Raw genomic sequence first — 26,573 nt, 5'->3', positions numbered from 1 at the left:
TTTGCTTCAAAATCACTTTTTCACCCCTCTCCACTGAATGACATACGAAGGAACTTTGCAGGAGAATGGACTTAGAAGTTTAAAGATGGTGATTTTTCAAAATATTTTCAACCATACACATGCATGCCAACTGAAGATTCAATGGGTCGCGAAACAATATATAATAGACGGAATAATTAGTCTCAAGAGTATTGTTACTAAAAGGATGCTATTAAATAAATGTGTATCAACGTTCAGTTTGACTCTCTTTAAAAATATCATACATATCCCCCCTCCCTAAAAAAACCTAATGCAGCCAGCACATGATCACTCGCCAATTCGATATATTAAATACCAGAGCTTAAAGCAAAGTCTCACTTCCGATTGATCCTTAGCAAACAACATCTGTCTTTCCAATAACTAACTGGCCATGTGTAAAAACTGGTTTTCAAAATTTATACCTATATAATAAAAAGGTTGCCACTTAATTTTTTTAATTAAAAATAGTATTTTATTGGAGAGTTGAATAATATATAATTTAACTAGTTTTTAATTAAAGAAATTAAGTTAGCTCAACAGTATCTTTGTTGTTTCAGCAGCATTTTTTAAACCTGAAACCACGCTTGAAACGAAGGTTGTTTTTCGAATGTGATTGGTTGCCTTCGGTCAGAGTCGTAGCTAGGGTTTTCAGCGCACAGGGACAACTGAAGATTTCGCGCCCCCTACTGCTTGCCAACATGGAGGTAGGAAAGGGAGGAGGGGCCATTCCGCGCTAGAAGTGAAGCACTGCTTTGAAGCTTGGGTCACCAGACGGGGTGTTCTTTGTTTACATTCAGAAGCTCGCTTGACAAGATTCTGATAGTATTTCGACACACGACAGTTCCATAGAAATCGAAAAAGGGACACTCTCGCATGAAAGAAACATTCATAGTGTGATGGATAATAGCAATTTGTATAGTTTACTGACATTTACGCAAAAATCACATCTTGGTTATTTTTCGATAACTAACAACAGCGATTTTGATTATGAATTTGTTTTATAAAATTCTAAGCTGTTGCACTACAAAAATATAGATTTTAAGAAAATTGCTAAAAGAGATCTGCCAAAATTTATTTTCTAGAAGATTTGAAAAGTTTGAAACTTGATGGCTAAATGTAAATATAAAATTATGTATGTTAAAATATTTGTAATTAGGCACATAGGTCAGATTAAGTTTTTATTAAATAGAGTAACGCATGCAAGGGCTATCTGCCTAAAGAGAGAGATGCCATCGTGGAGGAATTTTGAAGAAAAACTCACCTTTGAGTGGGTATTAAAAATAATACTTATAATTTTCATTCAAATTATATTCATATATATTTTTTATGTAAAACTTTCGGGTGTATGCTAAATTAGTGTAAATTACTTTACACGAAAAATATAGTGAATGCACAGAAAAAGATTTGCACATGCCGGAAATGATAAATAGGAAATATGTATGGGTATTTATGCATGTGCTTGCAAAAAGCATGTATCTGCCTTTGACAAAATACTTAAATATTCATTAAATTATTTATAAATGTATTTGAAATGAAGAATTTATTCACTTATGAGCAACTGTGAAAGTACTGTGAAGAAATCTAATGATTAAATGTATCTAATTTATAATGATTATAAATGTTATCTAAATGTATAATAACCTTAATATTGAATTGTAAACATAAATTGAAATCCTGTTGACAAATAAGTTATAAAACTATTTAAACAAGAATTGTTCGTATTGGAAAGCAATCTGTTAAAAGGTATTGTAAAGCAAATGCTATGAGATGCGCACTTAAGAACGTAATAAAGAGTTTTGGAATATGTATTGTTGAAATGAAGGGTAAAAAAAAATCTGATAAGTATAATTAAAAGAATTATTCCCTTTACATTTTATAATAACTCAGTTACAAGTTTTAAATAATACTTAAAAAAAAAACTTATTTTATTCCCTTTCAGAAATGTTCAGAGAAAGTCAAATACTATTTAATACCTATTTAATTATTAGGAATTAGCGAAATATTTTAAATAAGTATTTCGCTAATTCCTAATAATTCTCTAATTTAAAATGAACCGAATAGAGCATTAATTATAAATTGACTTACATTTTTCGATTTAAAAGAAGCCAAAAAATCATGTCATATTTAAGAAAGTATTTTAGGAAGAAGCTCTATAAATAGAAAAGAAATAATGCATAATTTTAATACTAATAATACAATAAACTTTGATCTTAATTTTTGTACCTTAACCGAATAAAATCGAATTACCTTAATTTTTTTTTCTAATGTAATTAACGAAAACTTGTGAAAATATTTCATTCAAATTAAACCATTCTGAGAAAACTGTCCTGTGAAAAGTATAGCATTTAATTCCGTTCAGAATGAAATGTTGTTTAAAAATATGTTGTTTTCACATACTCAGGACTCTGAAGTGTTGTAGAAAAAGAAAATATATACATTTATATGTATATTTGCGACGTAATTACAAAATATTTACACCCGAACGCGTCAAATCCCATAGAACTCAATGGTAAATGACCCAATGTTTTGGTCACCACGTAGGGATCGCCGGTGCTTCAGAGCAGGGTACGGAGAAACTTGTTTAGGGCGACTCCATCTTACTTCCTACCTCCATGCTTGCCAAGGATGGAAAACATTTAATTCTAAAATAACGTAACATCAGTTTGGCGCCCTTTGGATTCTGCGCCCGGGGACAGATGCCCCCCTTGCCCCCTCTAGCTACGCCCCTGGTCAAAGTCTGAATATAGCGGAAACAATGAATGAGCAGCACAATTTGACAAACCTGTCAGCCAAACTTTATTATTGGATTTCATTCTTTTCCACGAAAATCTATTAAGAGTTCCAAGTACCACTTCTGGTTTATCATATATAGCCTAATTCTAATATGTTGTTCTCAATCATATAGGAGTTTTTAATACAAAATTTGAAATTGTTTGGAAAATATCATAGTATATATTTTCAACAACATCTGTTCAATGCTTCACGTAAGTATCATTTCCGTTTTATCAGTTTTACCCAGAACCTAATACGTTGATCTCATTGATACAAATGTCTTATATTTAAACTGAGAAGTTTTGGATAAATAAATTTTCATTAAAAATACATGGACTTCAAGTAAAATACCACTTCCGGTTGTCCAGCTTTATCTAAAATCTAATCAACTCTTTATATGAATACAGAAAGCTTAAATACGGAAAACAGAAATTTTAAACATTAGTTTCATTAATCTATGTATATAAGTTGGCACGAGGTTAAAAAAAAATAAGTTCTACTGATAAACGAAACTAAATTTTCGAAGCTTCAATATCATTGCAAGACAAGTACGCTTTTTATCAATTTAAACAGTACTGAAATTATGTATCAATAAAAATAGGAAATAAAGGAAACATTAAAATTTCTGAGCTAAAAATACTGAGAACATTACAGTTTAATGGCTAATATGCAGAATAAAGCAATATTTCTCAATTTATACTACATCTATTTAAACTGCAAAGCAAATTACTTGCTGGACATGAAAGGAAGCAAAGTACAACATGCACTATCTATACAAATAAAGTGCAACTCGTAATTCTTTTAAGTTACTCGTCATTGGTCGAATACAAATCTTATATTATCCACAAAGTATATCTACTTAGAAAATTTCTGACAGCGCAGAGGATTTTACGGAAGCGTTTGAAAAAGGGCACTATACTTATTTCTTAAACACTGATCCTAGAACCTACACATACAGACTTTTCCTAACTATAATAGTTCTTAAAATAAGAGAGAATTTGAGAAAATGTTTATACACTGTGGTTGTCAGGGTTCTGTAAAAGGCGAAACAGAAATACGATTAATAAAAAACTCAACAGACATGATTAATAAACCTTTTCCAGCGGAGAGCTCCAAATTCAATAACGAATTTCATTTCGCACAAGATGAAACAAAAAATAAATAAATAAAAGGCTGATGTGTACACCACATGACTTCCTTGTACGGAATATTAAATTATACGCAATTGTTTCCTTCATTTCATTTAAATTAACTTCCTTGAATTTCATTAGAGATATATTTCTCATTCACTAATTTATTTCTCACTTCGCGGCAAGGCAAAAATACATAAAAACTCAAAGTACCTTCATTAAAAATTGAAAGATATAGAAAAACATAAAACATTCCATACAGTTAAAACAATTAAAAACAATTTTTACAATTAAAATTTACAGTTTCTACGCAAAAGCAAGCAATTCGGCCAGCAGGCAAGAAGGTAGATTTTCCGGTGCACAAAACTAAAAGTTTCCTTTTGGTCCCGCTCGGCAGAAAGACACTGAAGATGCAGAAATAATTCATTCACTATTCTGCTAAGTTTCATATGTAAACAAATATGGCTGCTATGGTAACACAAGTTAGGCTTAGCCGCACTTAAACAACATTTAAATAGTTGACAATTCTACAAATATTGCATGCAGATTAACTAAAAGCATAAATCCTTAACCGGAAGATAAGAACAACATAATTCAATCATTTTTAAAGCAAAAAGTGTACAATTTACCAACATTTAAGAATAAAAAAAATGACATCTCTGAGTAGAGTAACAGAGTGTGTTAATTTTGATTTTTTTAGACTTTGTGTTAAACCTCTTATACACGGTCGCAATTATTAATATTGTTGAGAATTGCCTTGCTTTGAACCTAATTTAATATTAACTTTAGATGCTTTGTGAGGTTTTACTTTATTATTTTCAGTTTGACATTCCTGTTTCTCCTGATTTCAGTTTTATTGCCAGAATGTAAATTTTGTATGATGCAGATGTAAATTTTAAACGTGTTTTAGAAACAGTATTTAATCTGAATTTCAAGAGTTCAATGGAGTAGTAGCGGCCTTAGTTCCGATTTTTATGCTGCGAGTTTAAAATTAGCTCTCTAGTCCGGTGTTCGACACCTTTCACTTTATACTGATGTTTCTCGGCTCGGAGCGTATTCGAGAGGTCCCTGGTTCGAGTCCCGGCGAGGGCATTGCTCATTTTTCAATTCTCCTGCTTCGAAATAACCTAATAGCTCTAGATTTTAAGTTTACACACACACACATATATATATATATATATATTTGAGTTATGCAAGATACATACGTAAGTACAGCCGCAATGAAGAAAATCTCTTCTGAATCCATTTTAAATCAGTGTTATAATTCGTTTTGGGAAAAAGAGTCCTTTATTCTGTCGTTACGTACTGATGTCACGCAAAACCATCGTTAAATTGCATTCGATAGCGGTCACAGTGGATATTTTCGTTGAAATATGGTACCCGGAATGTTTCGTGATTACAATATTTTCTTTACTTTGTATAAGGAAGTAAAAAGGGGTTTTTGAAAAAAAAAAAAACTTCTTCATAAAATTTGATCTCAAAAGTAATGAATTATGTCTGTAGCAGGCGTGGAAAATTTATTAAAGTAAATAAATTCGCTTTTGAATTTCTTGTCGAATAGTAAAGGTACGGGACATTTCCTAACTCAGTACAGTAGTTTTAATTCATAAAACATTAACGGCATTAAAATTATTATATTCCTACCTGGAATTTTTTCTTTGCAAGGATTATATAAAAGTTACAATTTTATTTTTACAAAACTATCTTTATTCTGAAACTGTCTTCATGAAGTTCTCTAACCTTCTGTCAAGGAACTACACAAATGAAAATACATTTAAAAGAAAAATAGTTACAGGTAAAAAAACACAGCACCCATTTTTTTCAAACATTCTAGATATAAATTTTAAGCTGATTCCGGTGAACCAAATATGAAGCCAGGAAATAGTTTTTGCAGAAAAACTTTGATGAATTGGATTCATCTTAAATGGACGTAATTATATTTGAATTTTATTGAATAATATATGAGACACAAAATTCAGACCGCATCATATTTGAAAACTAAATTTTTTCAGTATATAAGAACTTTGTTACACACGTTTAGCTCTATTCTAATGAACTGAATCATTCCATTCTCTTTAAAATAGCTGACTTCACACACAGATTAAAAAGAAATACATCAGTTAAGTTCCCTATAGCATTTATTGTGGAAAGAGGTACGGGAGTATATATTCAGCTTTCATACGGTTTTTTATTTCCTTCTAATTACTTTATAGCACACAAAGTATGACTTTTAAAACACTAGAAAGTTAGACTGATCTTTGGAATATGGTAACATGTAGTTTGGCGACATTTTGGTAAGGCGATAAAGGTTACTAGCTAGGACTTTAGCAGTGTATATGGATAAAGTCAAGAGTGTGCGCAATGCCATTTTTGTGCAATTCAGGGATGTCTTTTTAAGTGAAAATAGGTCGACGTGTACATGGATACCGTGTATGTGCAATTCTTAAAAACGCAGTGGGCGATTCTGCACTTTCTCCCAATTTCGCACCTAATCTTCGTCATGATTAAGCACTTTTGTTCCATAAAAGTTCTAGCATAAGCGTAATTCGGCTAGCAGATTGTTGAGAAAAAATGTTGAGTTAAAAAAAAAAATGCCTTTACTTCGTGAAAACAAAATGGCGTCAAAAAAAAAAATACTAGCAGGTTGCTGTAGCAGGGTTAGTCGCCACATTTTCGCCAAAAATCGCCAAGTTACCATAATCCGAAGATTAACCGAAAGTTATTTTATGCATAACTTGATAAAGTCTGTAAAAAACTGATTTCATGAAGAAACAAGCAAAAATAGGATTTAAAGCGATTATCTCTCTTAAAATGATTGCAATGCAATGCAGAAAATCACACATTTTTGCTCCCCAGTACTTCACATAAATTGTATTTCAGAATACCGCCCATTTCTACTATTCGCAATTCTTAAAAATAGCGCATTATTTTTCTTTAAAATTCCCATATTTATATTTAGAAAATTCCATACCATTAAGATAATGTTTATGATTAGAAGAATTTTGCATTAAAAATAAATTACAATGAATAATACCTGTAAAGCAAAGTGGCGGTACTGCGTTTTCTCCATATCCAAACACTCAGAATTTAAGTAGCTCTGAAACAAAGGAAATCTTTTATGAAATAGACATTGCTTCATAGCTTACATTACTTACATACAATAAGTAATATCATTTATTCAGGTTAGTAAATGAATAAGCAGATCTCTTTATTCTTTGAATTTTATTCTAAAGAAAACTTTTATGCATACTAAAATTATATTATGCAATAAGTATTTATGCAAAACCGAATGCATATGTTATGTATATTATGCATTAAGTTTTAAAACACTAGAAAGTTATTTTATGCATAATTTGATTATATAATATACTTTAGTTTTCATTAGATTATATAATATAGTTTAGTTTATAATATATTTTTAATATAGTATAGTTATTATATAATATACTTTAGTTTTATTGTTCAAATATAGTTTTCTTTCTAAAGAAAACCATATTTGCATTTTTGCAAATATTGAAAGTTGTTTTCTTACAATTTTTAGTAATACCACCTTACAAACAAATCTCACTACTAAAACCCAAAGCTTAAGATATAAAGTCAACATTCAACTTACTTTAAATCTAGCTAGGAATTCCTTTTGCCTGGTTATATCAGTTGCTAAGATAAGAGATCTAATTTGGTTTTGAATATCTTGCCTAAAAATCATATTGTAGAGTTATAGTCTGATAGTTACAATTATATAAAAATATATCAATATTCGACTTAGTAAATGATTTTTTAAATATAATTTTTAAAAACAAATTTAATGGTTGTAATACAGATTTATTAGGTTGACAGAAAAATATAAAAACTAAACATATGTTCAAACAGTTAAAATTAGTGCATTATGAGGTACAGAATGAAATAATAAATAATGCGCATAAAAACAATGAAAAAAATTATAAGCAAATTTACATGTGATGATATTAGCATGAGTGACAAAGACGTTCTGAGATTAGTTTATAGAATCATGTTTAGTTTTGAAGCACATTATTTCTTTCAAATTATATTTTATTTTTGTGAACTGTAGTATTAAATAGGGTGTTAAAAAACACTAATTTCTGTTTATCATTTGAATATACTGCTGTTTTAACACTGACGGTTTAACATTTGAATAAACTGAGCTTTAAACACTGAGTTCAGTTTATCCGTTGCTGCTAGATCCACATTTATTTTCATTAGCAAAAATTTGCAAAATGCCTCAGAATGTTAGGTTATGAGAAGCTGGTGTTTGTGAAAGGTATTTAACATAATAATATATGGCTTAAATATTATGTAGTCTCTTGAAACAATCTTCCATTAAAATGAAGGAAAAGAAAGAAAAATGGCAGAAGCTTCCTGTCTTTACAGTAATGTAGTAATGTATAGTTTATTTTTTGCCATGAAAACAATATCGCAGTGGTGAAACAACTCCAGACTTGTACCACTTTCCCTTGCTCTCGAATGGATTTCCGGGGGGACTAAATAGAAATTTCTATTTTCAAACAAATTTCCTTTGACTGCGAATTTTTTTTTTTTTAAACTTTACCCCGTTTTCTATTCAAGTGGACAAATATGCCATAAATAAGGTAAATTTAGCATTTGGGATTTTTTTGACAGACAGTTTTCACGCCAAAGGCTGGGACATATATGTTCCAGCCGTAGTTAATGGTGGGATACATATGTCCTACACGTAGCGATCGATTTATAATAAGCATACCTATGATTCTGGAAAACTTCATTATATGAAATAGATTTTATAACGTATGGTATTCTTTGCATAACCCAACATTACACATTGGGCAACTCATATTTGTTCTTTCCTCCATGTTCATTTGCGTACAACAAGCACAGCGGCGTTTTGATTTTCCAACTATTGGAAGATGATCCCCAACATTCAGGAGACTCTAAGCACTTTTAAACCCAGCAGTAATTTTTAAAATTTTAGTGGGACATGTATGTCCGTTTGTAGTCAAAGGGTTAAGTCGCCACAGAACAAAAGAGGTTGAAGTTCGATTTAAGTATGAAATGTTTGAATACTTTAAAAATTGCATAAAATATTTCTTTTTCCGTTCCTGCTTCGTGGAAATTCACACCAATGTTATGTAATACACAGCGGACTACAATTTAACCTACTAAAGGTTTCATTCCGGTACTATAATTTAAAATTTTGAAAAAAAGATTTAGAAAGTTCTGAAATTTAAAAACAAAATATTCGAAAATAAGGAAAAATCACTAGAAAAGCAAGGGCGACTGCATCGAAATACGGTTACCAGCCGAAAATATGATGATTTCGAAAAAAAACCAAATAATTTTGAGTAGGTGTTTATCAATTAATTACTAAATATCTCTGGTAGCAAAAGTTGGAGCGTCTATCAAATTACATCAGGTTTGAAAAATTACCACTGTGACACCTCCTACTTCCCCCCAACATGTCTCTTTGGATACAAAAACGATTTTTGTCCATTACAAAATATCTCTATACATACACATTTAATTATCTACCCAAAGTATTTAATGCCTTGCAGCTTGTTACATTATTTACAATATGTGTTAATGTTTAACAGTTATATATGAAAACTGCTACATATATACTAGGCTATAAAAACATTTCAAGCTTAAAAATTTGAGTGTAATTAATGTTTGAAATTTAATGAGTAATTATCACAAAATCAAAAATGCCCGAAAGGCGACAAAGACATCCCAATCGAAACAGCTTTATTTCTTCAGCCAGCAAGGTGCCAGTTAAACGCTAAATCTATGTAGAACTCCGCGTAGAGTGAGCTCTTGTATTTTCATTAGTAATTCATATTTTCAATTAAAATTTTTCTTATTGAATTACCAGTGCCAGCCTTCTTTGTATTAAGTGTCCAGAAAAGCGTTTACACTTGAAAATTATGATTATTATTTATAAGTGCGTACAGAAGCTGTCTTGTTTTTGTTTTGTTTATAAAACCATTATCGCCAATATATGGCAGCACCAAAAACAGAGTTCCAATGAAATACACAGAATATACACTCTTTTGCAAAACAATCGAAGCACCAAGAAAGACTTTTTCTGTGACGAAATTTGGTGTGCAAAAACATCTTAAATATGCAAATGGTCAAAGTTTTAAGGCAAATGAACAGGAATTGCGATCTTAGCGCGCATTTCTAGTGCGCAATTCGCAGAGTATAAAACCAGTAACAGAGGCGGAAAATTTATCTTTTTTTTTCGTTGCTGCCATTATAATTCCGTAAAGAAGCAACTAAAGATGCCATTACGACGATATCTAAGACCTTACAGACAACTAAACGACTTCGAACATGGTCGCATTGTAGGGTTGCGTGAAGCCGGGTGGTCATATCGAACAACAGGCCGCTACCTGCAGCGTACAGACACTGCTGTGCAAAGATGTTGGAAGCAATGGTTGCTGCAAGGAAATTGCTGACGAAATGAAGGCTCTGGAAGTCCAAAATGCTCAAATGAGAGGCAAGATAGATGACTGTTCGCCAGGCCCGAACCGCCTCCATGTCGACTATTTAACGCACTACAGCCATGCCTATACATCCCGTGGTACCGTTCACCATCTCACGGCGCTTGTCTAAAGCAGGGTTAAGCTCACAGATGCCTTTAACACGTTTGCCTTTGACCCCACAATTGGCCCACCAGCGGCCGAGCGGTAAAGTCGCTTAACACTGGTAGTTCGGTCCGAGGTTCGAATCCCGCGAACGGGCTGGCTGCATGGGTGTTTTCGTGATTTTCCCCATGTGTAACGTGTATACGAGCCAGTTTGAAGGCATCCCTCCCCTTAGGCAGATAGCCCTAGCGTGCTTTGCCATAATTAAATACACCACACCAACACCACACCTTTGACCCCACAACATCGGCGGAGTCGTCTGAGTGGTGTCGCAGCCGATCATCATGGCTGTCATCAGACTGGTATCGTATAGTGTTCAGCTATACGATACCAGTCTGGTGACATGATACAGTCTGATGATAAATCCCGCTTCGCTCTTGAAGCAGATAACCATCGTGTTCGTGTCTGATGAGGACGGGGCCAGCGGTCCCAGCCTTTGGTTTACAAGCGCATACAGTCATAACCCCTGGTGTGATGGTGTGGGACGTTATTTCTTATGACAGCAGGTCATCTTTAGTCATCCTTCGTAATCTTTAACAGCTCAACGATATGTTGATACTATCCTGCGGCCGGTTGCATTACCTTCGTGGCACATCATCCTGGGTCATTTTCCAACAAGATAATGCAAGGCCACATACCGCTCGCATACCTCTGGATTGTCTCCCTGCACTTGATACTCTTCCTTGGCCAGCAAGGTCACCAGACCTTTCACCAATCGAGCATGTCTAAGGCATGATAGACCGCCAGATTCGGGCACCACAAAATATTGCAGATCTGGAGCGACAAGTGCTGAATGCCTGGCAGAATGTGTCGCAGGAGGATATTAGGAACCACTCCTTGCCTCGTCCAATTCAAGCATGCATTGCCGCGAGGGGCAATTCGACCAACTACTAATTTGAACACTCAATGGATGATTGTGAGTCAAGAAGAGGTACTTTGATTTTTTAATAATTTTACTACCTGTGTATGAGCTATAAACATATTCAATTTCATGAAAAACAACCACTTCCTTCATGGTGCTTCGATTTTTTTTACAAAAGAGTGTATATAAAAAAAAGATTTTGAATGAAGAGTTTTAAAGCTGCCTGGATTACCGCTTTCAACCGAGTTTATGGTAATGATATCAGGATGGAGCTTGACACCTCTGAAACAGAATAAGAGAAATCTTACTGTATACTAAACCAAAGATGCTCATTATGACAATAGAATTGATGTTATAATGCCATTTAGAACAATGTTTATCTACTCGAAATTTAAACTATCTATTGTGCTGTATAAAACCGCATTAGTTTTATCAAAACTGCTTAAAGTAAACACAAAATATTACATAAGATTACATCAGGTTTGAAAAATTACGACTGTACCACCTCCTACTCCCCCTCATAAGTCTTCTTGGATATACAAACGATTTTTGTCCATAACAAAATATCTCTATACATACGTATTTAATTATCTATCCAACGTATTTAATGTCTTGCAACTTGTTACATTATTTACAATATGCGTTAATGTTTAACAGTTTTATATGAAAACTGCTACGTACTACTATAAAACTAGACTATAAAAAGTATTTTCGATATAAAATAACATTTGAAGCAATTTTAAACAACATCAGAATAGATGCGTACGTAAATATCACATACCATACTTCTTTATCTAGATGGCTAAAAATACCAGATTCACTCAAACATGATATTGCTGTACGCCAATGATGATTTTCTAAAACCGATGAATTCTTAAAAAAAAAAAAAAAAAAAAAAAAAAAAAAAAATTTAATTTATCAAAATATTTCATAGGCTAAACAACAGATCATGAAAGGATTTCTCATAAAAATATAATAAAAATGGTAAAGAAATTAAAGATAATAAATAAGAAAATTCCGAGACACTTCGATACTACTTTACAAGCAGAGCAAAATCTGAAATTCAGTGAAATACATAAAGTTTGGATAAAATCCTGCAGTGATAGATTGCTCACAGACCCCCCCCAAAAAAGGCTCACAACCCCCCCCCAAAAATCTGATATGTAGTTTGGTATTTTTATGAACATCCTTACTTTCGTCGGGCATAGCTTCGCAGTTTAATATCATTTCTATGCTGTATCCCAGGAAAAGGAAAACGTTTTAGGAAAAGCCAGATTTTAGTTGCAATACTTACCAATATATTAGCATTAAAACAGTAAATAAGATGAGAAATACAATGCCAGCGATTAGATGAGACCCTATATAACGTATTTAGGTACGGTCAAAAGAACTCGTTTAAGAAAGTTTACGCAACACATTAGCAATTACTTATCTGACGGTACCACATAAATTTCTAGCGTTTTGATCAGAAAATGCGAAACCAAGAGCTCTGATTAAAATACTGAAGTGTTTTGTTTTGTATAATGTTGATTGGTTTGGTTTGTTTGATTATCGCAAACCACACTAGGTTTGTTTACCTAAGGGAATGAATGCCTTTGTGGACGGCTTTCTAAGAGAAGCTGGCTAATACACTCGTGCGCAAAATCAAGAGAATTTGCCCATTAAGTCGAATTTCTAAAAATTTTATGGACAGATGTTAATGAAATTTGATATGAATATGCATTTATAACAGAGAAAGAGGTGTACAATTCAAAAGTCATTTACGCATGTATGCATGATTATCAGCAAAGCTCTTAGTGCAGGGCTGCCCAAAATCCGCGTTGTAATATCGTACTCAAAATAAGTCTATTATGGGGTATAATCCCTTCTCACAACAAAACAGGTCATGCAGCGTGATGATATACTTGGCAGGAGGTAGCTAAGGAGGCCTGTGGCAGCCGATCCCACACCTGCAACAAGGTAATTTTTATCTCCGGGATGGTTCTAGAAGTTAATATACACTTGAAATTTCAGACAATCCTAGGGAAAATAGTATGATAAGTCTGGAGAACAATCGCCTCCTTTAGAAATCAGATAACCGGGAAACATTTTCAGAAATCCTAGGGATGGAAGTTCTGGCATTGCGACGTTTCCCCATTTGCTGGAACCACATACTATTAAGATTTGCAATACTGTTAACCTACACTAATGTAAAAATAAGCGTCACACTCCGTGAATTAGAAAAATGAGTTTTCAAAAAATTAATTCAAGAAAGGTATGGCATTGTATATTAGCACATTGTATTGTAAGATAAATAAATATTTAAATTAATTCATTGTATATTTTTTAGTATCAAAATTGTAAAAATTCTTCGCCCACACAAAACTGTAGCACAAAACCGCATTAACAATACAGGAGACAAATGAAAACTTGTCAGAAGTAACTTTTAATATCACTTCTATCAAATTCCGCTCATTGAAAAATACACTAATGTGCAAAACTTAAGCACTTTTCTGGTTTTGATCGTAATTCCGCAAAACATCAACTGGGAAACATAGAATTTATACAACAGAGGCACAATGTAGTACTTAAAGGATGAGAAAAGAATAGTAGCAAAAAAAAAATTAATAGGATGCACAGAGTACGGAAAGAACAGAAAAAGACTCTAGACAGAAAGGCGTTGGTACAAAAAACTGTTAGGCCAAGAGAAAGAACAAACCATAGAACCTTAGTAAGGGATAAGACCTCGCCAATGGTTGCATTGCGCTGCTTTTCGATACACAACAGATTATCTAACAGTTTTTGGGGTAAAATTTCCCATTCTTCAAGGAGCATCTGACACAGTTGTCTGGTGTTCTCCGGAAGGTAGGATCGTGCAATCAGGCGTCTCCCTCAATGAGATCTAAATCAGTGAAGTCCGCTGGCCAATCCATACTACGCATATCATCATTTTAGGAGCTCCTTAAAAGCACGAGTCTTGTGTGACCGTGTATTTTCACCCATGAAAAACACAGTCGGGAGCAACGGTACCCAGGAAAAGATGCACGTGCGGGAGGATAACTTCATCGCACTAACGATCTCTGGTAAACTTCTGTCCATAATACGGAGCTCCGGCTGTCTGTTTATCAAAATGCATTCCCAGACAAGCACGCCAGCATCACTCGAATGATCTCTTTCCCTGATGTTAGTGGGATGAAAGCGTGTCCCTGCTTCTCTCCATAAGAACTGGCATCGAGAATCATTTGTCAGACGACGCTCATCGGTCAAGAGCAAATGTGACTCCCCTGATAAAGTGCCCAAGTCTTCGCGTTATGTACGTGACTCTAAACGGCGCCGCCAATGGGCTGCTGTCAGTTGTAAGCAGTGTTTAGGACGGTGGGTGAATAGGTCCCTTTTATGAAATCGTCCTGCACAGTAAACCCGGACGCCTGTCGTTTAGTTGCCGTGCGTAACTGCTGAAGAATGTTGCCGGCTGTCTGGTTTCCATCCCTTTTCGCCTGAGGGGCGAAATATCGGACATCAGTCACCGTTTTCCTCCTTGGCCGACCAACACAAACCTTTTTTTACAGCTGTAGTATATGTCGTTTGGTAGGCTTTCCAAGCCAGTAAAACAATACTTTCATCAATTCCAAACATCTGGCTGACAGACGTCAAACTACGCCGCTCCTCTAACTTGCCAATTACTCTACCATATATAAAGGTGTTCTGATGTTTTCTTGTAGCTATACTGTACAGACAATCTCACTTTCACTTGCAGAAGAGTGCATGGAAATGCGATTTTCTTTCTTTTTTCTTTTTTTTTTTTTTTTTTCTTTTTCTTTTTTTTTTTTTTTTAAGTTGCTACTGAGTTATACTGATCGCAAAAAGTCCTTTTCAACAATTTCGTAGTTGTACGTAGTTGTATGCTGATAAATGAATTTGTTGCTTAAGTTTTGTACACCACTCTACATACAAAACTACAGCAAAGTGCAAAACACAAATATACATCTCGAGGTGTTCCATCAAATGATCCAAATGCTGCGAAATTTGCAGAGCTTAACAGGAGTGTAATGAAAATTCATAGCATCTAACTTCAAAATAAGAAACTCTGGCAAGTGAATAATTTGATGATGATGGATCTTCCAGGATGAATAGCTTTGTCCTTCTACAGTACCATCGCCCATATGGCAATGGAAATTAAAAGGAATAACAGGATTAAAAACACTTCAGTCACTCCGTAGTCAGCTTTGTCACTAGACAGCAAGTATAAGAGCATTAAGTATTTTAAAAGTCTTTAAGGTGCGCATAGCGCATGCTCCCCCTGTTTCAAGCTGGCAATGATATTTACAAAAATTTTTTGTTATATGATAGCTATACGTTAGAGGGAGAAAAGGTTTCAAAATTTACTACAATTTTATGTCGGAGAAACTAAGTGCTTAAAGTCATATTACGCAACAGATAAAGGATGATTTCAAAAGATGGAGACAGATTTTCTTTATATTACAAATATTACTATTGTTCACAGTGGCCGCGTTAACTCTGTTCTCTTACTACTACTTAAAACAAATACAGTTGCTGTAATTTGCGAATTTCATCATTGGAACATTTCTCGATTAGGTTCGCTATATACACTTTCTCAGAGATGAAACACCGTTCATTTAAAAATATAAATAAAAATTATAAACAAGTCAGTAAATGAAACTTCGACTGTTGCTCTGTAGTAGGTTATGAATATATTCCTGCAATGCAGGTGCTGTATTAAGATCTTGGATGGATTATACACATCTTTCTGAAAAAGAAATCTAGCATTCTGAATCAAATAGGATAACACGGATATTTAACATACGTTGGCAGGATTTAGAAAGTCGACTAACTGTCGTTTCAACATGATTTCATAGTTTGCAATTGGATGCTGCATGGTCGTGAGCGATTTTGTGGAAAGACGCAGCTTACTTTCACTTGACCTGCGCTCAAGGCCAGCGCTGGAGCCAATGCAACATGTGCAGCCGCACCGGGCGGCATGGTTTAGGGGCGGCAAAATACTTACAATTTAGCAAGAAACCGGGCGGCCGAATTTCGGAGTCGCAGAGATTGCACCGGGCAGCAAAAGGTCTAGCGCCGGTCCTGCCTGCGCTATGCATACTCAGAATTTTATATATTACCTATGCAAAGCCAGCATATAATCTAATTCTTTTATCCAAAGTTACAATCAGGTGCGTGCTTACATCTTCGCTCATCTATATTATGGCTTTAATTTCGGGATATTATTAAGACAAGTATTTTGACCTACGCAGTTTATACTGCCATAAGATAAACTCAATCCAATTTTAAATAGTATTGATTTCCAAGATTTTTAAATTTAGTAGGACAATGAAGACATTACTTTTAATTAATCGCAAAATTTATGTTCTGAAAAAACATTTTTAGAAACACTTTAAGATATGTAATAAAAACGAACAGATAATTAACGCTATATAACTATAAATTTAATTTTTTTCACGTTTAATAAGATAATCTAAATTAAGACATATACATTTCATTTAAACAATTTACATTATATATAAAACACAAAACTTACATGATAAAGATTAACCAAATGATTGGATGTGGCAACGAGAAAAGCTTGCGTAACACCGGGATGGTCCAGATCATGCGCAACTGCTGCTATTACAGATGACATGGCTTCTAAAGGTGTCAAATGAGCAGCAAACTAATAGTAAAATTTAAAATTCATTAAAAAAGGTGTCATAACCAATAAGCTAAATTGAATGTATTTGTATTTAACTCACTTTGCTTTCTTGAAGAAAACAATGCATAGCTTGTGTAACATCAGCTGCATGAACAGAATTGTGATATGGATTGTGTCTGTGGTAAGCTGCTTCCATCAAGTCTGGAATAAGGAGTTTAGAAGCATTTTACTTTTTTTTTTTTTTTTTTTTTTTTTTTTTTTTGTCAACAAGAGCATTAAACATTTTAAACGCTTTACAAATAAACTATATAGTAAAAATAATTTACGTATTTCATATTACATCAAAAGAACGTCACACAGTTTCTTATTTTAAGTCTCTTAATGCAGAATATAAGAAGAATTGTCCCGACTAAATCAGATTACCAAACACATATTATACATTACTGAAATAAACTAGCAAGTTCAGAAGTTTTAATAATTTATTTGACCAGTTAAAATCAGATTGATTTATATTTAATTTAACATAAATTAATTCCAAAATTAAATATATGATTGTTTAAATCTTTCAAAAGTTGGTCAAGAAATATGTAAAATATAGGTCGCATCCAAAGAGTAAATTTTCCTACAGTCTTAAAAAATATTTACATATATAGAGTTACATGAAAACATTCACTGGCACCAATACAGCAATTGTTGAGCTACTGTTGCAACATATTTACTATCTGATTTGAGACACTTGCCGTACCGTGAAACATGGAATAACAGAAAACTTGTACTGAGCATCCTGTGCCTTTTGTTCTGGATAGCCCGTTGCAATTTCCATAGTGTTTGACAATAACGGTCGGCATTTACTGTTTGAACGCTGGCCAAGAAGTCGATAAGCAGAATACCGCGCACTGCAGTTTTCGTGTAGACAGAGTCTGCTTGAATTTTATACTGCACGGAAATTCACTGTGACGCCAATGGATCAGTTTCCGGGACAAAATGAGCAACCCATATTGAATTACCTGTGATGATCCTGTTGAGAAATTCGAGACCGTATTCATGATACCACTGCAGAAACGCAGATCCCACATATCTGCTTTTGTATTCGGTTGTCAGACTCGTCGACATCCACCTGGAACACAATTTCCGAAACAGGAAGGGACATGTGACAATTTCTTTCAACATTCGGGCACGCGTATTTGCCTTTCGCAATGATTGGCTTGCCATTTGTTGTAAGTGTGGTACATTTGTTTCATGGATGCGTCTCGCACATATGCTGAATTGCACGATACACACAACAGCTATTTCATCCTGTATATATCATTTTTTGTGGTAAGAACTGAATGAAAACTTAAAGTATTTGTAAATATTTGAAAAGAAACTTATGTTTGTTGCAAGAAGAAGTTATTTAGATTGAATTAGATTGGATTATGGTAAAGCATATGAGTGGTATTTGCCTGAGGGATGCCTTCATGGAACAGCTTTTAAGGGGAACTATTTCCTATATATGTTACACATAGGAAAAAGGCACAAAATCTCCCATGCAGCTCCCACGTTCACAGCGATTTGAGCCCAAGTCGAACTACCGGTGTTCAATAATCTTACCACTCAGCCGCCGGTTGCAGAGATGTTATTAATTCTTTTTTATAAAAATCAAAATGCAAGCACATAATTAGGCATATTAAATTTAGAAACTCATTTCCATGTGTACATTCTATCTATACTAAGACGCCTTATGATTTCATAGTTGCTAGTAGCTACACCATTCTTGTGCGAAATATTTCCAACAAGCTACCTATGAATACAACAGATTTCACGAACATTTTTAATTACATTTTTAATTTGGAAAGCTAAAGAAAATAAAAATATCTGCAGGAAAATCAGAATGTCATTAGATTAAGCCAAAGTTTTCGACTCTAAGCACACATTTAATGTTTTAAGGTATCATAATTAATCATGACTTCACTGCCCAAAATTTATATTTAACAAACTTTCACCTACAGAACACAAAATAGATAATAAGTTATCTAATACTAAAATTAAACAGCTTACATACCATATGCCGAACAGACAACATCAAATTTACTTTCTTGTTAGCAAAACACTCTCTACTTAGTTTACGCAAAAACGTAATTAGGGTGGATACTGCATAAACGTAATGAGTTCAAAACATATCCAACATTTATTCGATGGTAAGTAGGCGCGGTCATAACGAATATATGCTAATCAGAATACCTCTGAACTCTGAGTGTTTCTTTGCTGATAACTTTATTATGCTACTTTTTAAAAATATATAAAAATACTTCTGGTTATTCTTAAATGCAATGATGTGATAAATAGATGAAATTCTTGGCTAATCTTTGGAATATAGTAACATGTAGTTTGGCGACATTTTGGTAAGGCGATAAAGGTTACTAGCTAGGACTTTAGCAGTGTACATGGATAAAGTCAAGAGTGTGCGCAATGTCATTTTTGTGCAATTCTGGGATGTTTTTTTAAGTGCAAATAGGTCGACGTGTACATGGATACCGTGTATGTGCAATTCTTAAAAACGCAGCAAGCAGTGGGCGATTCTGCACTTTCTCCCAATTTCGCACCTAATCTTCGTCATGATTAAGCACTTTTGTTCCATAGAAGTTCTAGCATAAGCGTAATTCGGCTAGCAGATTGTTGAAAAAAAATGCTGAGTTAAAAAAAATGCCTTTACTTCGTGAAAACAAAATGGCGTTAAAAAAAAAAAACTAGCAGGTTGCTGTAGCAGGGTTGGTCGCCAAAGTTTCTCCAAAAAATCGTTAAGTTACCATAATCCGAAGATTAACCGAATTCTTATTTATGTTGTATCTCTTCACACGGCCTATACAGATTAATTTTTCTTTCATTGGGGCAGCATATAAGAGGATCAGATAACAGAAACTGTCTCTTTCTTCCTTGCATTAAACTGAAAATATTTTGCCTCCACAGTGGACTAAGATTCCTTTAGGCTTATCTAGCGTTGTGAATGAGTGGAACAGATGTGCTCAAGTCTCTAGGAAGAGGTTAATTTAACCAACCGCATTTAATTTCCACATAAAACTTTCTAATCTTCTGTTCTGGTACAACAGCTGCAGAATTTTAGCTGACGTCACTTCTTACTTTCTTACGATCAGCAGATCTATAACAGCCTGAATACAGTTACAGCGAATTTTTCTCGCCCCAATTACGGTTTAGCTGAGATTTGTGTAATTTTTGCATGGACGGCGGCTCGCAGTTGCCGCTGGCTACTGCGGTTAAGTCTGAACCGCTGTTCGACAGAAATGCGCGTTCGGTAAGAGCTGGAGGATATAGAGCAGTTACCAGAAGTTCTTGTTGAAAATCGCCATTTGCATAATCTAAACATCTGGTCCAAGTATGCCTTGTCACTTCAGAGATTTCACAGTAGTTCATAAAACTGAAACCCAATTCACTCTATAGTTTCAAACTTAAAAAGAACTGTAGCATACCTTTAGACAAATACGCTGTTTCTAGATCTTTTCCATTACTTCTTAACAATACTTATATTGCAAATTATCTTTTGGAAGTTATCGATAAACTTAAGACTATTTCATCGCAGCATTCAATTATATTTCCTTCTGACGATAATTTACTTTTTACCTCCGCCCTGAAGAAGCACTGAAATGTCTTGAAAGCAGACTTAGGAATTTCGTTTGCCCCATTCCATATTAATCACATATTATAAACAATATTTACATACAAATTAAAGAATTAATCTCTCCCACTAGAATTTCTATGAGGCAAATTCACTGCGTTTTCTAAAATAATTATACCGTCAGCATTAACTAAGGGGTACTTTAATACAATCCAGTACTTTGATATTTACATGATTTAAGATTTTATATGTTATGAATTCAGATTTATTAGATTATGGCAAAGCCCACAAGGTGCTATTTGCCTAAGGGGAGAGATGCCTTCGCGGAAGAATTTGTTAGGGTAACTGATTCATACTGACATTTCACTGAATGAAAACCACGAAATCTTCCATGCTACCAGTCCATTCAACGAAATTTGAATCTGAATCGAGCTAGAAGAGTAGCGGAGCCGCTCAGACTTATATAGTGCTTAGGGGAGCCTAAAGCCTCGTTTCTACTATTGCGTACGAACGCGTTGCGTCAATTGAAGACACGCCTACGGCATCCGTACAAGCGTTTCCACTGCCGCGTATCTGTTATGATATCTGTTCTGTATCCGTAAAATATTTTCATTTTCCGCCGCTAGGTGTCACTGAAATATTTTGGCGCCAAACAGGCAGTTCGCGAGTTACGACGCTGAACATCTGAATTTTTCCCGCTTAAGCGAGTATTGTTTGCTTTGGATTTGATATGGATCCTGACGTAAAACGCAGAAAAGTTTTGTTTACTAAATTCCATGTTATTGAACATTTTTATTTTTGCTTATGAACTGCGAAAGTAAATTAGGCTAGCAAATTTTAGATAAGTAAGGTTATAATGCATATTATGAACATCACTAATTCCATAGAAGCTGAAATAAATTAAAAATTTTTTTTTTGTGTTTCTAGAAGCCTTAAATATTAATGAAATAATATATATATTATTAAAACTAAAATGTACTGTTAGTGAAAAAATAACCAAATAAATAAATAAAATTAAAAATTTAAAGGAATTAAAAAAGAGTTGGTACTTTAAAAATACACAGCAACTGTAAAGAAAAGTTCACAATATCTACACAAAATTTGCTATGTTTGTATACTGCTGACTTCAGGGTCATAGCCGGATAATTTATTAGAAATCTCGTTCGTTTTAAAATGCACTATGGGCAGTTATATTTTATGCATAATCCATAAAATATTATTTTTAATTTAAACATTTTTAATTCATTTCTATTTTTATAGAAGAAGTTATAAATATAAGATTTTTCTCTTTATATATACACACATTAGGTAAAGAAAATAGAAATATTTAATTAATTAATTCCTGCGCTTCTGCTGGAGAGGACTGAATTTAAAAGCAATTATTATAGTAATTTTTTGTTAAAAAAATGTTTAGGGCATTAATACTGTCTCATGTTAATTGGTAATGAAAGATTAGAGTCGTAAACATCCCAAAGTCTCAGCCCATGTATATGCGTTCACATAAAAGTGAAATGAAAATATATATGTATATATCTGCAAGGTTTCAAAATAAATTAAATTTAAATAATTCTCTTGCGCCATTGCTGCAAGGAATGAAATTTGAATTTAACAAACATTTTCTATTGGTAAAAAGCAAATTTAAAGTTAATTAAATTTAAATGAAATTTAATGCAAACAAATAAATGATTAATTATTGCTGCGAACTAATATACAATATCATTTAAATTCTGAGAGCATATGTAAATCAAGTGCAAGTATCAAAACCCATGAATAAATATATAATTCCAAAAATTTACTTATCCTATTATTCACTTCTGCATTTTTATAAATTTTTAGGATTAATAATCTAGCCTATTATTCATTTATGAATTTTTATAAATTTTTAGGATTAATAAATTTTTGGAATTATATATTTATTCATGGATTTTGATATTGCAATTGATTTACATATGCTCTCAGAATTTAAATGATATTGTAGATTAGTTCGCAGCAATAATTAATCATTTATTTGTTTGCATTAAATTTCATTTAAATTTAATTAATTTTAAATTTGCTTTTTACGAATAGAGAATGCTTGTTAAATTCAAATATATATGTACATGGTATGCTTTCAATTCGTATTATATAATTTTCAAAAATTTTTGCGGGGAAAATTTAAATAAATAAGAGCATAAATAAAACAATATATTTCATGCATATAATAATAGAAATAAATTATAAAACACGAATATAGATCATAATTGGAACAAAAAGCTAAGAAAGTTGTAGAGAGGGTGCAAAAAGCGTATGGGATTCGAACTCACGACCCCAAAAGTTAAACATTGTTACCGTGAGATTTACCACTAAACTATCATCATACGATAGCCGTACGCATATTTTGGTTTATATACATCATCAAGTAAATCAATTCTTAAAACTAAATTTTTTGGTCTTATTTCAGTGTGCTATCGTCTAAAAAATTCACCAGAGTTTGTTTTTCAGCTTCTAGTACATTTTTTACAAAAAACATTATCTTTTAAAGTGGCGTTCCGATTGAAGTTAAACCGGCTCCTAAAAATATATTTCATGTGCTTACAAATATATGTTAGCCAAAAAGATATATTTATAAATAGAGAAATACAAATTTAACATACTCTTTAATGCAATGGATTCTTTAAAAGGCTATCAAATTTAATTTATAATTAACGTTCTTAGTTTTTACCTGTTTCAAAAGAAAAAAATAACATATCTTTTAATCATATCTAATTTGCTATAGCAGTTTGATATAGTCAGACATTCATTTTCATTAAAGGTAAATGAGTATGCAGAATTGGGAAATAATTGTCAGGATAAATTTTGCTATTTCATGGACTTGGAATTATAATTTTTGCCTCTGATTTCCTTGAACTGAATTTCTTGAACACCTGATTCTATCTGCGAATAAGTAATGTAGTTGCAGTTATCTTATTTTTCTTATCTTTTTTTAACTAAATTCAGCTGATTGCTGACTTCTTCAGCACCCAGATTTCTCGCTATAATGTTAATTCAGAAATAAATATTTTTTAGCAAAACATTCTTTCATTAAGCGAGCGTTCATCGCTACTTCTGCCGCCATTAATTTTTGGTGACTACACCTGATTGCTCCTTTTTTACCACGTAACCCCAACGCATCTGCAGACATACGGATAGAAGTTGAACATTGTTGTACTCCATCCGTACGTCATCCGTCACCGCCCATCGACCGGATTGCAGATGTCAATCAAAGTGAATTCGCTCGCTGATTGGAGAAACGCATACGCACCGCAAAGCATACGCAGCAGTGGAAACGCGGCTTAATGCGGTAACGAAGGGCCGGGGTTCGAACACCGGATAAGGCATGGATGTTTGTAAATTTATAGTGTCCGTGCGGCATGAGGCACTCTAATTATCCGGCAAGCCGAAAGTCCTCTCTAGAGGTTGATAGCAGGGAAAGAGAGGTGGTAAACCCTGTCTTCCGTCCCCTCCCCGGGGTGCTCTCCGTCAAAATTGGGACGGAACTGAGCGAAGTCGTATTGTCAACTGTATGGTATTCAATGATGTTGCCAACGACAGGCCCAAATTTGCACTCCTTGCCATAATGAATTTCGTGCCCTTGTTCTGATGTTACTGTCAGACAAGTGATAAGAGTTAGCGGTTAAAGAGTTAGCGGTTTTATCCGCTCTCGCCCGCTGGTGGTTTTTATATAGATTGGGTTGACCCAGCCATTTAGTTCACTTTTGAAATTCGACAAAACAACATCTTTTCTTTCCTTGAAATTTAAATTATCTGCAATAAATGTAATTCCAACACTTCCGTGAATCGTAAATTTTTTTTCTGCTTCCCTGCCTTCCCACCTTATCGCGTCACCCTGCTACATGAAAAATGGTTTCTTTTTGCTGTAACATACAAAGTATTCTCAAAATTTTTTCTTCAGAATATTTCTCAGAACACAGTTTATTGAAATAGGTTGCCCCTGATACATAAATACATACATGATACATTCTACTGCGGTTACTGATAAAGCCTTTACACATTCTCTTTTTGTCATCACAAAAGACATTTCAAAATTAAAAAATAGTACGACAAAACGTAGCCATTTTATTTTATCCTTCTAACAATTATAAAATTGCTTGGATTCTCCCTATTTTCAACTTTCAGATGATTTCCTCGTCTGCCAAAAAAATTCGTTGTTTGATTCTTAATGGTTTTCATTTTATGATAATAATCTATGACATATAATTTATTTCATTAATCATAATAATTTATCAAGCATTTCTTGTTAACGAGATTTGACATACAATGTGTATCAAAACTCTACATACAAACTAAACTGGAGGTAGAGAATATATATATTTTTTTATTTTATTGCACGGACAGATGAGTTGTGTTTAATTATCCCACAGCATCTAAAGGTTACTCAGTTATGCTGTGTAACTGTGGAAGCGGAAAATTATAATGAAGAATTCACCAGAAATTTATTGAATGCAACTATCCCTGAAAAGGAACGGGAAAGAAAATTAAATAACAAAAAGCAGAGAGGGAGTGTAAATATATAAAGATAGAATCAGGGATTGAGCTTAAACAAAATACCGATTCTTCTAAAATTCTCAGAAATAAAAAAGTGTTGATTTACTAAAGCTAATAACGCGGTGTGATGGAAATGGAGATATCAGCATTTATTTAAAGCTATGTGAAAAGTATATCAGTAGAATGGACACACCGGAAGAGGTCTGGTTTACATGGCTCAAATTCACTAGACATTATGAATTTATTGACTCGTGTGCCTGATGTGTTGGTAAACAATTGTGACTATTAATGTATTTCGTAAGCTAAGCGCTTCAAGCTTGAGCCCAGAGCAGTTCAGACAAAATTTTGTTCGTATTATAAAGAAAGTTCCGCAACTTTGCGTGATTTCGAATTTGAATTTAACAACTTCTTCGAGGATTGGCTATAAGGTTCAGAAACAAAAAAAAAAAAAAAAAAAAATTAGATGAAAAAACAATTGTCTGTAAGTTCTTTTAAACTGATAACCTAATCGGTTAATTAAACGGTGACTTATAGTTGCCGATCAATAAACACGGAAATTACCGAATGAGATACATGAATATTTCGTAAACACTCTACCCAAAATTAGAAAAGGCGAAATTGTAAACACATTAGAGGAATATGAAGCAGCGCGTTAGAACTTGAGAAAAGAATCAAATAAAAGTGTAAAAATTTTTCAGAATAAAATTAATCGCTTCAAAGCTTCAACTATAAATGAAGTTCAATCAAAAAAGAAACAGAATTCCAAGTATTCATGCCAATGTTTTCGCCATAAAACAAGTGAATGCTCTCAAAAAGAAGTAAATAGAACTTTTATTAAACAGTTCCCAAGGTATCCACAGAAAGTTCTTAATATTGAAAAGTTGAGAAAACGAACTTTATTAAACACAGGCACTTACACTGGTGTGCAAAAATTAGAGACGAAGTCGAAAAATTAGCATATCAGCTGAACGAAGAGGCAGAGCGGACAGAAAGACCAATCAAGAGATTAAGTAAGGTGATGTACGGTAGCACATGCGCAGATATGCAGGTAGACGTAATGGGGAAGTGTCTGAGAAGTATAAAGCATGTTGTCGGTGTAAGATCAGTATTTCTGGGAAAGAGATTGCACGCCGTATAGCAGTTAAAAATCACACCTAGTTGCTGCCGCAGCGAGAAATGGCGAATAATCAATCTGTTAGACGACATCTGGATGCTTTTACCCGAGGTCGAATCATTGGGAAGTTGGAGGAAGGCCGCAGTGTGACAAGTGTGGCTGCAGAGTTCGGAATTGCTCACAGCATCGTTTCACGGCTTTGGAGACAATTTCAAACTACAGGAACAGCTATCCGGGGGTTTAGTAGTGGTCGTCCAC

At 33.7% G+C, this 26,573-nt stretch overlaps 1 protein-coding gene across 7 annotated transcripts in view; it reads right to left on the bottom strand.

Annotated features, from left to right (window-relative positions):
- The window catches only part of LOC118189173 (uncharacterized), a 298,250-nt gene that overhangs the window by 43,920 nt on the left and 227,757 nt on the right, over positions 1 to 26,573 (bottom strand). For all 7 annotated transcript variants that reach the window (XM_085808704.1, XM_085808699.1, XM_085808700.1 and 4 more), the window contains 5 exons: positions 17,168 to 17,268; positions 16,957 to 17,088; positions 12,202 to 12,293; positions 7,534 to 7,615; positions 6,955 to 7,017 (listed from right to left, as the gene is read on the bottom strand). In XM_085808704.1, the coding sequence (XP_085664830.1) occupies positions 6,955 to 7,017; positions 7,534 to 7,615; positions 12,202 to 12,293; positions 16,957 to 17,088; positions 17,168 to 17,268 (470 nt within the window). The remainder of the gene's footprint in view (positions 1 to 6,954; positions 7,018 to 7,533; positions 7,616 to 12,201; positions 12,294 to 16,956; positions 17,089 to 17,167; positions 17,269 to 26,573) is intronic.

This window comes from Stegodyphus dumicola, chromosome X1, assembly GCF_044657685.1.
Source record: "Stegodyphus dumicola isolate Sdum_Otavi_A_Nest chromosome X1, ASM4465768v1".
NCBI lineage: Eukaryota > Metazoa > Arthropoda > Arachnida > Araneae > Eresidae > Stegodyphus > Stegodyphus dumicola.
This window is presented reverse-complemented; position numbering and strand designations above follow the sequence as displayed.